The 14,195-nt window shown below is 35.9% G+C and overlaps 2 protein-coding genes and 1 non-coding gene across 3 annotated transcripts in view; 2 read left to right on the top strand and 1 right to left on the bottom strand.

Annotated features, from left to right (window-relative positions):
- The first annotated feature begins 1,485 nt into the window (after nucleotides 1-1,485).
- On the top strand, nucleotides 1,486-2,144 carry LOC6495141 (selenoprotein BthD). The gene has a single exon (XM_001958934.4). The coding sequence runs from the start codon at nucleotides 1,615-1,617 to the stop codon at nucleotides 2,044-2,046; it is 432 nt and encodes a 143-aa protein (XP_001958970.3). The 5' UTR covers nucleotides 1,486-1,614; the 3' UTR covers nucleotides 2,047-2,144.
- Nucleotides 2,145-2,707: 563 nt separating this feature from the next.
- On the top strand, nucleotides 2,708-2,780 carry Trnar-acg. Its single transcript has one exon. It is a non-coding gene; the product is annotated as a tRNA-Arg (tRNA).
- Nucleotides 2,781-4,165: 1,385 nt separating this feature from the next.
- Nucleotides 4,166-14,195, bottom strand: part of LOC6495494 — a 34,848-nt gene continuing 24,818 nt past the window's right edge. The window contains exons 2-3 of the mRNA XM_001958933.4: nucleotides 13,072-13,232; nucleotides 4,166-12,992 (exon numbers count right to left, since the gene is read on the bottom strand). Of these exons, the coding sequence (XP_001958969.1) occupies nucleotides 12,933-12,992; nucleotides 13,072-13,232 (221 nt within the window). The 3' untranslated portion in view covers nucleotides 4,166-12,932. The remainder of the gene's footprint in view (nucleotides 12,993-13,071; nucleotides 13,233-14,195) is intronic.

Genomic DNA, 14,195 nt, shown 5'->3' with positions numbered 1-14,195 from the left:
TTAGTGAATATCTGTTTCTCAACCGATTGAAGAATGGAGTACCATTTATGAATCAGGACACTAATCGCCTCCGTTCTGCATCAAAAGATGGAAGATGTCAACCAATAAAAAATTCTATCAATTTTTGGCCAAAATCATGTGTTACCCCTTAGAAAAATTAAGAAAAATGGGTCAAAAATGTTGTTGCCAGGTTTTGATGGAAAATGATGCTACTCGAAGATCTAAGATCGGGAAGGTATGACATTTGTGAATCTGATCGGAATTAGCCAAGTTATGAATATTTTTCCATCACGAAAACTAAAAAATTGTAACAGCGTTTTTGAGTTTCATTTTTTGGCCAAAATCGAAAATTTTGGTTTACTTTTCGGTTCATATTTTGACCATTTCTCAACCGATTGAAGAACGGAGTACCATTTATGAATCAGGACACTAATCGCCTCCTTTCTGCATCAAAAGATGGAAGATGTCAACCAATAAGAAATTCGATCAATTTTTGGCCAAAATCATGATGTTACCCCTTAGAAAAATTAAGAAAAATGGGTCAAAAATTTTGTGGCCAGGTTTTGATAAAAAATGATGCTACTCCAAGATCTAAGATCGGGAAGGTATAACATTTGTGAATCTGATCGGAATTAGCCAAGTTATGAATATTTCCAGGAAACTTATCACCTGCATCAAAAGATGGGTAAATTAAAAAAATAAAAAATTTGGCCCTTTTTTGGCCAAAATCATGATGTTACCCCTTAGAAAAATTACGAAAAATGGGTCATATTTTAGTTGATCAGATTTTGTTTGGTAATAATAGTATTCGAAAGACTGAAATCGGCAATACATGACATTTGTCAATCGGATGATTGTTAGGCCAGTTGTGAGCTTCCCAATTGTCCAAAATTCCACTAAAGGATATCCTTTAGTCGCCGTAGTTAACCGTCAGACTTAAATAAATTTATTTGTTTAAATACTTATGACTATTTTCATGTTTTCGTTTCATTGTTTATGCATGTTTGCGTCCGACAATATATTATTGTTATGCCTAGAATTTGTTGAGTAGCTGTTCTGCTTGAATACAGACAGTGCTATAAATTGACGTCTATATTGGAGCGACTTTGTGGACATGAGAATACGTATATATCCGATTCTATATATACCCATATGTGTCGAGAAAAATATTTACCACCGATGCCACTGGCAGCATTTTTTGTGCATCAATTTGAGTTTCTGTTTGTTTTTTTTTTCTTGAATCTTCTCAAAAGGCGGCTGCTTTGTCAGTCAATGTAGCCAAATTAACAGGCAAGTTTTTTTGGTGTGTGTGTCCCCAAAAGTTGTTGGCTTTTTCAGATTGTCATGCAGCTTAAAAATAGCTAGGCTAATGGTCGAAAGAATAATATTCTGGACAGCACTGCGTACTTTCAAAATAAGCTAAAAAGATTTATGGATCTCACAAGCAGATGCCGAAACAACAAAAAATCATAAATGTCCAAGTCAGTAATCAATCAACACAAGCAATTATAAATTAAACATGGTTTTGTAAATACTTGAGGCAGTAGGCTTTTCATTATATTTCTATACACATTTTCGGATCATCGAAATTAGGAGAGTCCCTTGTCCGAAGTCATGGCACCAAAAGGTCCGCCAAAAAAACCCAAAAAGGAGGTGGACTGGGCCTCCGATGAGCACTTCACCAAGGACCGTTCTATGATCTATGTGGAGCACACCTACGAATGCCCTATTTTTACGACCAAGGCAGAGGAATGCGGTACCTTTTTTGCGCAACGAATTCCGGAACGGAAGTTTCAGTTGGTGAGGAACAAGTACGGAAAGCAAGTGCCTCGAGAGGGAGCCTTCGAGATCGGCTTTTCGCAGAATGCCCGCACCTCTGTGCACGAGATCTGGACGGGATTGGACAAGGGTCCACCGAGGCGAGACAAGTTTCCCAACTACGAGTCCCTGGTGCCCGAGGTGCAGAAGATACTCAAGAAATTCTATCCGGACAAGGCTGTGGGCGTGGAAGACGAAGAGGATGAGGACAGAGACGATATGATGTAACCCGGAATCTGCAATCTGGAGTATGTAAATTTTTGGTATTTACCATAACAATATAGGCATAATAAACAAGACCTGTTGATGGGAAACCTTTAAGACGACATCCGACGCCTCCTCTACCGCCAACAAAAATTAGCGCGATTATTATTTGGCATTGTGTCTCATTGTTGGCGCTTTTTTTGTCGTCTTCGTTGACTGACATCCTGACGTCGCAATTTGACAGCTCTTTTCAAACAGCTAAACGCTTAAATCGACCAAAATAATTAAGCAAATACAATACGCACACATTGTGAACAATTCCAATATACTTTGTAGCCAGCATCCCCCGGGGACATTAGCGACGTCCCATTGTCTGCCACTGCCACTGAAATCAAAGCGCCTCAACGGGCGAGGGCGGTTCAGAGGGGTGGGGCAGGGTGTGTTAGTGGTGCTAGTGACGCTATCTCACTCTGTGGGTGTTGACACAACAAATAACCGAAACAATTTCTATCCACACACACTCACATGAGCTCGCAATCTAAAAAGAATAATCCAAAAAATTGGAATTGAAAGTTGAAATGAAAACAAAGGATATAAAAATAGGATATCCAGAAAAGGATACCGAACAGGAACTATCAAATGCTCTTAGGACTCAGAGGCTAAACTATTTATTTGAAACTCATCCGGTCCTGTGGCGCAATGGATAACGCGTCTGACTACGGATCAGAAGATTCCAGGTTCGACTCCTGGCAGGATCGATTATTTCCTTTTTTTATTTCCTTTTTTTCATTCTAAAAGTATTTCAGAAAGAGTATTTCTGTAAAAAACAGACAGATCTACATTTTCAACATCCATTGTGGATGAATTTGAAAATGGAGGAGCAAAAAAGTGGCTGGAAATAAATAAATAGGGAAACCAAAATAGCAACACAGCCGTTGTTTGCGATGTTAGCCAAGTTAGCTGGGGGATAGCCAACAAGTCGTGAAAATCCCAACCAAATTACATTGTGGGGCAACAGCCAATGACAATAACAAATACCAAATACCCATGCACCACGGCTTTTGTCCCAAGTTGGCCCTCTGGGTTTGCTATTTCGACCATTCCGACATTAAAACTACAACGGCAGCAGGAAAAGTTGCAACCAGAACAGGGCTTCTGCTCTGGGTCTGGGTCTGTTTGATGATTATATTACGAGAATATGAGGACTACATAGAGTCTCCTTGGTTTTCGTTATTTTTTTGCTTGGATCAGCATGCAAATTGGCCTGGGCTAGTCTTCATGGTAAATGCAGATTGGTTTTTGATTGACTGTTAGACTTCCAGCCATGTTTTCGGCGGTGTGAGCCAAAGTTAATTTGAATATCACGTATACGTCATTTCGTGCAAAAAACTACACATCTTGACCAGTCCGGAGAGTCCGCAATCCAGGCGGACGAGGCGGATAATGGAGGCGAACAAAGGCGAATATAAAGCAAATTTTTAACATATTTTGCAGCATCCGTGGCGGGCATCATTAATATTAATAAAGGCCGTATAAAACGGCTCATCTAAAGATACGAAAAATTTGAGAGAAAAAAAGATCATTTTTACCGGGGCGTAAAAAAAAACCGACGACAAAAAATGGGCGGCAATGATTTCAACAGATTTTATGAGTCTCACAAAGAAATGTCAACGGAACGTTTCTTTCTTTCTTTTTTTTTGTGTCAAAATGTATTTATATTTTTTCTTTGTTTTGGCCTAAAAGAAATGGCCGTGTCGGGGGGAAATGGGTTAATGTCCAGCCCACGGAATGCAGCTCTTAACTGGATAAATTTTCGGGGTCTGTACATATATAGAACGTGGTCGTACCCGCATGTGTCAACTGTCACAGGGATATCGAAGGGGAAACCGTTCGCTAGCCAAGGACAACGCAGGACGATTGCCAAGAGCCAACTAAAAAGGAGCTTTAATGGAAACAGACCGCAACATTTTGCATTAGGCGACAAGTATGAATGCATACACATTCATATATATTCTTGGCCAAGTGTGGGGCAGGAGTGGGTGTCTCAGTTCGGTTGGGTTCTGTTGCCAAAACTTGTTTGGCAGTTGCACCAAATACTCCTCCTGGTTGATGTAAAAATAACCCAAGCAGGCAAAAACCCAAATGCAAGACAAACAAATTGAATTGTTTTATTATTTTTCACCATATACAGATTCTGGTTAGCCCCAGAACCCAAAAACAGTCGAAGCACCCGAGGCAAGGTCGATTCAGGGCACGTTCGGTTCTGCTATCCATCCTACCATCTACGCCACATATCCCTGATACAGGATACAGGATACTCTCATCTCCGATCCGGATCGATGGGGGGTGTGCAACAAATTGCAGCCGGATTTAAGGGCAATTTATTTACAAGCGATGCGAAGGCGAATGCGAATGGCAAATGCCAGAAGCTGCCATTTTAGGCTTTGGCATTTGTTTTATCGCGCCTAGACCTTCATGCTGGCCATATGTATGTGCGATGGTATACGGTGTGTGTTTGGAGTGTACGTTGTGGGCCTGGGTAAATCCCCTTTTAATGAACCAACTGGATTGGCCTTTGGCTGATTGCACGCTTAACTGGTCTGCAGATTGCATTTGTCACACCTTAATTAACAGCCGTGTTTTTTTTTCCAGCTCCATTTCAACGTCGCAAAGGTCAGGACAGTCTTCTCCATCCAACTCATATTTTTTCGTGGGCTCTTCGACCTTTAACCTTTTGCATTTCCCGTTGGATGGATTCACGTTACACGTCTTTTCATTTGCATGCGTTAGCATCGCTGGGGTTCGCTGGGGTTATTCTCAAGACTTTCTTGTGAAGGGGAGCCGCTTAATGAAGCGACCACAAAGTAGGGTTCCAGGATTACTCCGGGGTGCAATGGGAAGTCTATCAAAAGGGCATCACGTCACCCAGATTCTTACCGCCAGTGGGCGGCCACAACAATGTGATGTTACGTTTGCTTATTAACATGAAATTAGTTTTGGCCAAGGCTAATTAAAATTTACGACACCTGCTTGTTTACAAAATATTTACGCCAAAGGATCCCCACGAGCTTTTCCTGGCTTATGCTTCCAAGAAAAACGTTTAATCGGCGAGGATAATAATTACCTTTCATGCTACATCAACTAAGGAAATAAGTTACAGCACAAGTCATAAAAAAATAATGGCCAGGGGCAGCAGCGATCTTTATTGCAAATAGATTACATTACCTGATATATGAAATGATATTAAATAGACCAGCTGAAAATGAGAAAATAATGAAAGACCCAACTTTTTTTTTTTATACTGACTGAGGCTTCGTTTTTATTTAATTTTACATATACTTCTGTTGTTTTTGCTGTTATATGTATATATAATCTCATAAATTAGTTGTTTGTTGTGTACATATATATAGAGATGTTTTTTGTTGGTAATACATTGTTTTTTCCTTATGCTGCAAATGCATATAATTAAATTTCAATATTAATAATTGTATCCGTTTTTTTCGCTTTCTGTTTGTTTTGGTTTTTTGCTTGAACTCGAATCTGGTTGCAGCTGAATTTTCTTTGAAATATATATTCGCTTTATACCTATACGTGTCTTTTTTTCGTATTATTTATATATATTTGTTTTTTTTTTTTTGGAATCGTAGGCAAACTGAAGTAGGTATCATTTATAACCATACACATGTACACATTTATATATCGTGGTTGATTTAGTCGCAGTTGTCTTTCTACTTGGGGCACCACCCGCATCGCATCCTCCATGGCACAGTCTCAGACATATATATATACATATGTCTATCATAATATATATATATTCGAGTACCGTTACATTATACATTTATAACCATAATAATTTACAAGTTAAATGGCTTAGAAATTATTAGTAGGACTTCCTGTGTGGGTTACCATACATACATAATACATAAAACACTTTCTAATTAAAGTTAAAAACATCTTTCGTCGTTGCGACTTTCTTCTCCATCTTGCTCTACATAATGTATCTTTATCTGTATCTGTAAATGTATCTCTATCTGTATCTGTGTCTCTATATCTGTATCTGTCTCGGTCTCGGTCGCTGTTCTTTCTATTTGTGTTCGGTTTGGTCTATTTACATAGTGACAATTACTAAATTATTTAGACTTCGTTATTTCCATCCATCTTTGTTCTGTACGAGTATTTACATTGCGTCAGTTGAATTATATATTTCGCAGACTTTTCTTGACTTTTTTTGCCGTTTTGGTTTTAAGTGAAACAAAAATAACAGTAATAGAAAATCCCTCTCCAAGTATCAATTTTTTTCGTTAAATATATATTTTAACACTTTATAAACTAATTTAATTAAAATACATTTAATTAATTTCCTTTTTTTTTAAGTTTTTAATTTGTTTTTGGTTGTGCATTTAAAAATGGTGCAAAAATACATTTTTCAAAAATTTTGGTGCATACTTTGAGGCGGTGCATTATAATCACAACATTTACAATTTAAGTGCATTTGCTTGTCCGTGTGTATGTGTGTGAGAGTGTCATTGTAAGTGCGTGTGTGTGAGCTGGTATAAGGGGCCGTGGTAGTGGAAAAAGGGAAGGGGGTAAGTGGATAGTGTGTGTAGACTTAATTAAACATTTTAGAGTCGAACTCTTCGGCATATTTGGGTTTTTTTCTGGAGATTCCGCTCAAAAGTTTCAATTAAGGACGGATTGCTTTTAAGCCTTGATTGTGTGCATGTTAAGAGGGGAATGTATGTGTACGAGTGTGCCCTAGTGGGTGTAGCCAGTTTTTCTACTCGCTTCTCGCGCTACTCGCTCGTCCTCCACATCCACATACATTTCTTCGATTTGCATTTTAAGGTACTTGTGACTACTTACGTTTATAGCTCGAAAATATTCATTTGTTTCCATTTTAAAAGTTGGCTCTTCCTGATGGGTTTGTCGGGACCTTCCCTGTGCGTCCAAAAGCTTAATGAGAATGGGTGTGTTGCTATGAGTGGAAATTCGGAGTTTAGTGCCGTGGAAGACTGATCTGCTTGCCCCAAATATTTCAAATTTAAATTAAATCTAAACTTAAAACTCCAAAGACTCCTCGTAACCCTAATTAGTCGACCCAAAGGACTAGAAGGAAATACATACATATATGGTAAGTAAGCTCCCCCGGGTTCAGAGTATCATATTGTGCTGATTTGTGCAATAAACTACAACAACGATTTACATAAAGTATAATCACTAATTAATCAGGCTCTAATACGAATTCAGGTGTTTTTCTTTTCCAACAATAATGTTTCTGGGTAAGTGCATTTGTGGTGCGTTTAAATAGATATAATTCGTTTTTGAGTTTGGTTTTGTATATTTATCACATAAAATGTGCAGAAGTGCAAAATTGTTAATGCTAATTGTGTTTGCTATAATATTTTGTTGTCCGCTAATTGTCTCAATTAAAAATTATTTATTAGTGTCTGAATGGGCGAATGTGAAATTGTTGCGAATTTGAAATGAATTGCATGCATTTTAAATGGCACCAATTAAGGTTAAATGATAATGTGGAACCAATTATAAATATTAAATAAAGTATTCAGCGTAGTAGAGAACTAATTGGTCTTCAATTATCCTGGGAAATCCTTAAGCTTGTTGTCTGGCTCTTCAAACTCGAAGCTCTTCACTGGCAATCATAAAACACGAGACTTAATGTCAATTTCTTTAACAAATTGCATTTACGAACAATTTGTTTTCAGCAATTTGCATACAAAACCCGGCAACAAAGCCCGAAACTACTATGTGAATGGACTAACAACCGAAAACTAAAACGGATATTTATTTTAATTGGTCAAATTTCAAAGGTGTCTTTTCGTTTGTGTGTTACCTAGTGTGGTGAGGTTGTGCCTATGGGCGGATTAAAAGTGGCATTGAATTGCACCAGTGGCTCTGGTTGTGTTTGCATTGAGTGCGGCTTTTGGTAACCTTTTGAGGTCAGGAAAAGCTGGCTCGATTCAATGGCATACAACACCTGATGCCTATTAAAGGTCACTTTATGTCCATATTTAAGACTATTGCAGCTATTGTTTGTAATCCGTTTGTTCTAAGCTTTGTATGCAGCCTCCAATGCGAAAACGAATTTTCATTGGACACAATTTCTATATAATAGTATATTTAATATTTGGCTTATATTCTTTGTATTCTTAGATTTTACTAAACACTCATTCTACACCAAAACACATATGCATTTCCCTGGTGAATAATGCTGGGTAACTTGAAGCATTTCGGCCAACTCTTGTGTGGCAAGCAAAAGCGTAACTTAGTTCTTAACTTGCAACTCTACTCACTTGTGTGTGTGCGTGTACACTTAATTTAACTAACATTTATAATTATTACGTGATAATATCCATTTAAATCTATATTTGTGCTCCTTTCCATTGTTGACCTTCCACGTGAACCTCAACAGGGTTCTACCTTTCCAAAATGTGTGCTTGTTGCAATAAACTACGTTCTTCTGGGCTTTTTTCTTCAAAATTTGTCTCGTTTTTCGTTATATTTTTGTTACTTGTTGATAATTGAAACGTACGCTATTTACTAAGGTTTGAAAACTTTGTTCTACTGCCAAGTGAAGAGCTCTATTAGCCGGATAGAAGTATGTTTTGGCCCGGCTTACACTCAGACTAACTTACCAAAGGCATATTCGCCAAGAGGATTCCTGAATAATCTCTAACTTTACGGTTTCAGGGGCTCTTCTGCGAATGTCAAGGACTTGCGGAAGAGCTCTGGCTCTCAGCTTGCCACAACTCATAACTCAAAAGGATACGAATGTGCACAAAGTGGCAAAATCATAAGAATTATTAAAGGATAATCGCATGCATATGTTGTATTCTATTGACTTACTGCTTCTGTGTGGCAACAATCTCTTGATTGTTGATTGTTGTTTGTGTTGTTATTGTTGTAGAAATAAAATAGAAAATATATTGTATATTCTGAAAAGTCTTGAAGTGAAGAAGTAAAAATCAGAAATGCATGTTTCGGTTTTGTTTTCAGTGTATATTAAGTTGTGTATTTGTTTTCCATTTTTTCTTTGTTTTTTCTTTTAAATGTTTGTTGTTTTTTTTTGTGTATTTTCTTGTTTCATTTTCTTGCATTATCATATATCCGTATAATATATAATTAATTATTATAGGTAGTTAAGAAAACGGTTGGTTGGTAAATGAAAAGAGGGGGAATTATGCTAAAAATATATGTAATACCTTCTAAAAATGTGAAATTAGTTTTGAGAAAGATAGAGCCAGGTTATGAAGAGATCAAAAAAGAAGACAGGCAAAAATTATTTACAGCAAATACTTATTAATAAAATATTTTTGGTAAAGGGCTTGGTAAGACAAAAACCATTAAGAATTGATAGACTAGGTCGATCGATCGTAGGCGCTCATTTCTGCTACATTTATGACTTATAATCCATAATTCATAATTTGTTTGCTTTATAAACTCCATCTTTCTCTATGATTTAGATTTTGGTTTGTTCAGTTTTCAGTTTTCAATTTCAATTTTCAATTTCTTCTGCAAATATACAAATATAAATAAATACAAGTTTAAGGTGTGGCGAGCGTTCTATATACTCTTAAATATATGTGTTTATATTTGTATGTCTGTGTGTATGTACCTATGGTTGTGTGTGTGTGTATATGTGTATGTCCTTCTTATAACATTCAACAATTTTTTTTTCATAGCTTAATATTCTGTATTTGCTCTTTTGGTTTTTTCCTTAGCGCCATTTCTTTTTCTCGTTTTTTTTGGTTTTTACTTGGTATTCATAAAAAATAATTTTAAAACTAAACACTAAGTAATTTTAATACCTTTAAAAATTAAAAAATAAACACTTTCACACTAATTTAGACCATAATATGTTTATTTACACATTTTCTTGTTTATTTTATACACAATACTGTTTTCTGCGACAGCCAGCAAAGGCCAAATTAAAAGTGTAATCGATTAAATAGGCTAAAAATAATAACATTAATTAATTATAATAAAAGCTAAATGTATAAAATCTAATTAAGTAGGAAGGGTAGCTTAAAGTTTGTTTTTGTATTAAACGATCTTCGTTAGTTTGTTGTTCAATTGGGAACTAAATGAAATTCCTTGAAATATTTTGGTTTTAGAGTATTGTTGTTATTTACAATCGAACTTGTTTGTGTGTGTGTTTTCTTTTTGGTTTGTCCTTATAGAGGTTTCGCTTTTAAAATGTCCTTGTCTTTTTAGGATTATAGAAAAATAGGCCAAAAATATATATATGTATTTGTATGTCTGTGCTTTGTGGCTTTGTATACCTTTTACCTTAATTGCCGCTCGATCAAAAAATGTGTTTAAAATTTTTGTTCGCCATTGATTTGTTTTCGGGGTTTTGTCCTTTTTGGTTTTTTTTTTCATCTTGATGTTGTAGTTGTTGTAGTTTAGTGCGCGTTGTTGTTGTTCTTGTTTGAATTTCAATTTGTGCATAATTTCAAGGATTACAATTAATTACTTGCATATACATACATAAGTATTCGTTATGGTATTTAGTTTTTTACTTAAAGTTACACATACGTCGTCGCCTTGCTCATTACTTTATTTTGGATTTCGTATGGCATAGAAGTTGTTATTATTAATTTACTTTTTCTTTTTTTTTATATTTAAAGGTGGGTTATTTTGCAGTTATTTATGTAAATGTTTTACCGAATCAATCAATTAAAAGAAAACACCAAGGCTTGTCTCCTATTTATACCATTTAGTATTTAGTTTTTAGTTTTTAACGAAGATCGTTGATATAGGAGGGTAGGAGGTTGGGGGAATCGATGTAAAATACAAACTTATTCATAAACACATACTCAATTATATTTATATATTAATTGTTCGAAATTTTATATACGTACTGTGTATAAGATATGAAATTTTATTGCTCGCAATTTCATATGTTATTTCATTTTGAAATACTTAAACATTTTGAATAATTTTAGTTTTGCAAAACATTCGAAACATAAAGAGTCCTTTAAAGTTTTAACTGGAGAATGAAAATAAAAGACGACCTTGTAATTCAGTTGCAATACTTTGTATGAAAATCCCATTAGTGGTTACCTCTTTATTCTGGTTTAATTAGCGAATTCATTTTCGTGTTTTCATCGTTATTTGTTTGCGTACACAACCGTTTAAAAATTTTAATTCGTAATTTTCCGCTTAAAAATTTGCTTGATTGTATTTTATAATTGATTGATTGTGTTTGGGGAATCGCCCACAATAAAGACTGAATCTCTGGAATCGAAAGATTTTCATTTCCGTTGGTATTACAGGAGCTTTAAATTTTTCAATTTCAATAGAAGGAGCGGGAAAACGTTTAGAAAAATCTTTGTTTTGAAAATAAAAATGGAAACAATTGTGTTTTTGGTTTTGTTTTTTTTTTTTTTTGGGTAAGATAGCATTTTTTACAAGCTTTTGTCGTTTTGCTTACAAGCTTATCGTGTTTTCATGTATATTTATAAGTCCATTGTTATTTAAATATACTTTTAATAATGTAAATAAATTTACTTAACTACAGATAGCTGCCATTTCCGTGAGAACTGTTTTTCTTACTCATGAACTAATTAAAAATTAAAAATGTTATTGGTTTCTGGTTACTGATTGTTATTTAAGTGAGAGAGAGAGATCTGTAAGTGCAAATCATAATTAAATTAAAATACATATTTACACACATGATCAAAATAATAAAATATGATGCAAAAATATGATGAAAACTATGGAATTTTAAATATATAGCTTGTATGAGAGAATTTCGAACTCAAGACGCTAAATGCTATTTGAACAAAATCAGTTTAATGAAGTCAAGTCTTTTTCTTTATGTAAAATGTTCTTTTTTTTGCTTCTCGTCTAATTTGTAAATGTTTTTTTTTTCATTTTTTTGCTAAACTTGCTGTTATTGCATTTGTATATAAGTATATTATATTGCATTCATTTTCTTGTTCAGTAATCAGCAATAAAACCTAATGCAATATTTTCCGTCAATTGTATATTTGTTTGTTATTGGTATATGTATACTATTAATATATATATTTTTATGTCGGTTTTTTTTCTGTGTATATGTATATATAACTTCATTTTTTTATCCTTGCCATTTTCATGCCTTTTTGCCATGCTTTCTTCGTTTTTGATTTCATTTTTGGTTTATTTAACATTTATACTTTAATACACATATAATTAAATAATGTACACGAAATATATTTCATATAGTAAGATATATTTATAATATATTTTTTTAATATATACTAAAAATAGTTAGGCCCATCATCGGCTCTCCGTTTCAGCGAAACAAATTCGAAATGAAAAATTAAAAATATATATTCGTTTTTTTTTCAACAATTTTCTTGTTTGCTCGATTTCGATTTCGTTTTTTTCTGTTTTATTTATTTTTTTTTTGCTGAATTAAAATTTAGCTTTAGTATTTGTAACCGCTATTTTTTTTTGGGCTTTCATTAAGTTAATTTTTTTTAATAATAATAGTGTAATAATAATCATATCTTTTCTTTATGAGTATCTGTTGCGTCATAATGTTCATTTTGGTTTTTAATCAATAGCATCCTGTTTTTTTCTTACTTGGCAATCCATTCAGCTCTCCATCGAGCTGCAGTTTAGTCCTGTCTTTGCGTTTTTTACTCGATCCTTGTTGGGGATTCCTTTTCCAGCTATTTCTCTTCCAGGAAGAGGCTGGGGTCTGTGTTGTGGGTGTGGATTTTGGTAATTTTCAAACTTAATAGGTTATAGCTTGACTTGAGGTTCGTTAAAACTAATTTTTGTTTGTCATTATGGATGGTTTGTGTCTGCTTTGTAGTGGGTGTTTTTTAGAAGTCGTTTCAGATGTGTGTCTCTGTCTGTGTCCGTGTGTGTTTGTATGCTTGGTGGGTGGGTGGAGCTTAACGCCCTCGCGCCCAGCGCAGTAACGCATCCGCTAACACATCCAAGTGAGCCTTCGTCTGAAAATATTTGAAAAAAAAAATACAAAAACCACAAAGGATTAGTCGAATGCCTACTTTATCCTCCATAATAACTTACCGTCTTGTAGAACATGCAGGATCTTCGGTCCTCGTCCTCGCCGTCAGGACAATCGATGAAGCCGTCGCACAGCACATGATCGTCTATGCAGCGGTATCTGCCCTGCCGGTCGGGTATCGGGCAGGCGAACCGCTCCATGCCATCCATGGCGGTGGGACACTCTGCAACAAACAAAAACAAGTGGCACAAATCAGACACATGCAACGACAGTCAGTCAAAATAGTTTTTGCCCAGGTAAGAGGAAAGCCCGTAATGCAAGAAGCCCGAAACTTTTCGCATAAATCGTTCAGTGAAAAACTTTTGCACACGCTAATGTCTGCCATGATTTGCGTCTAAATGTTGCAACTTGCAAAACGATAGCTCCCAGCCCCCAGACCCTGCGGTGGGTTAGCATAAAAGTATGCTACAGATATTTTTTCCTTCCAGGCTTCCCTGGGCAAGCTGCAACTGGCAGTGTACTGGTACTGCTACTGCCAGTCTGCCACACGGTTGCCATTTGTTTGTGTAGCCCGCTTAGCAGGTTTTTGCCGTTATAAATAGTTGCACGTTTGCTACTTTACTACTTTCAGTGGCTGAGTCTCTTCGTGGAGGGAAGGCCAGGAGGCAAGGTGGCAGAGGAAAATCTGGCTTGGCTGGCTTCGGTTCGCTTGCAACGACACCGCCGCCGCCGCCGCCGCTGCCACCAAAAACAACAGTTACAACAAACTGTAACACAAACTTTTCCTCTTCTTGTTATTGTTGGTGTTGTTTTTGTGGCATTTCACTTTGTGCTCTCTTGCCTCTTCGCCATTTTTCGTTTACTATTTTTATTTTATTTTCTCTTTTCCACTTTTTTTTTTGTTCTGCCTTCCACCAACAAATACATAAAAATAAATCACTTGTAGGACATGTTGGCGCCTCCGGTTTAGCTGCCACATGTGTGTACACTGTGTACAGTACACACACGTATAGGTTGCCCTGCCCAGTGCCTGCCCCTGCCCCTGCCCCAGCCCCAGCCCCACCATTCTCAACATTTCCGCGTTTCGCTTTGCTCTCGGAAAACTTTCCTGTTCTATTTTTGGCCACATCCTGCACTTTTTTGTCTACTCCTTCAGCAAATACATGTATCCTTTAGCATATATATG

This window comes from Drosophila ananassae, chromosome 3L, assembly GCF_017639315.1.
Source record: "Drosophila ananassae strain 14024-0371.13 chromosome 3L, ASM1763931v2, whole genome shotgun sequence".
Lineage (NCBI taxonomy): Eukaryota > Metazoa > Arthropoda > Insecta > Diptera > Drosophilidae > Drosophila > Drosophila ananassae.
The sequence above is the reverse complement of the archived record's forward strand: the minus strand, read 5'-3'. Positions and strand labels throughout refer to the sequence as shown.

Coding starts and splice junctions, on each gene's coding strand:
- LOC6495141 (XM_001958934.4), top strand. CDS start 1,615: ATGGCACCAAAAGGTCCGCCAAAAAAACCCAAAAAGGAGGTGGACTGG.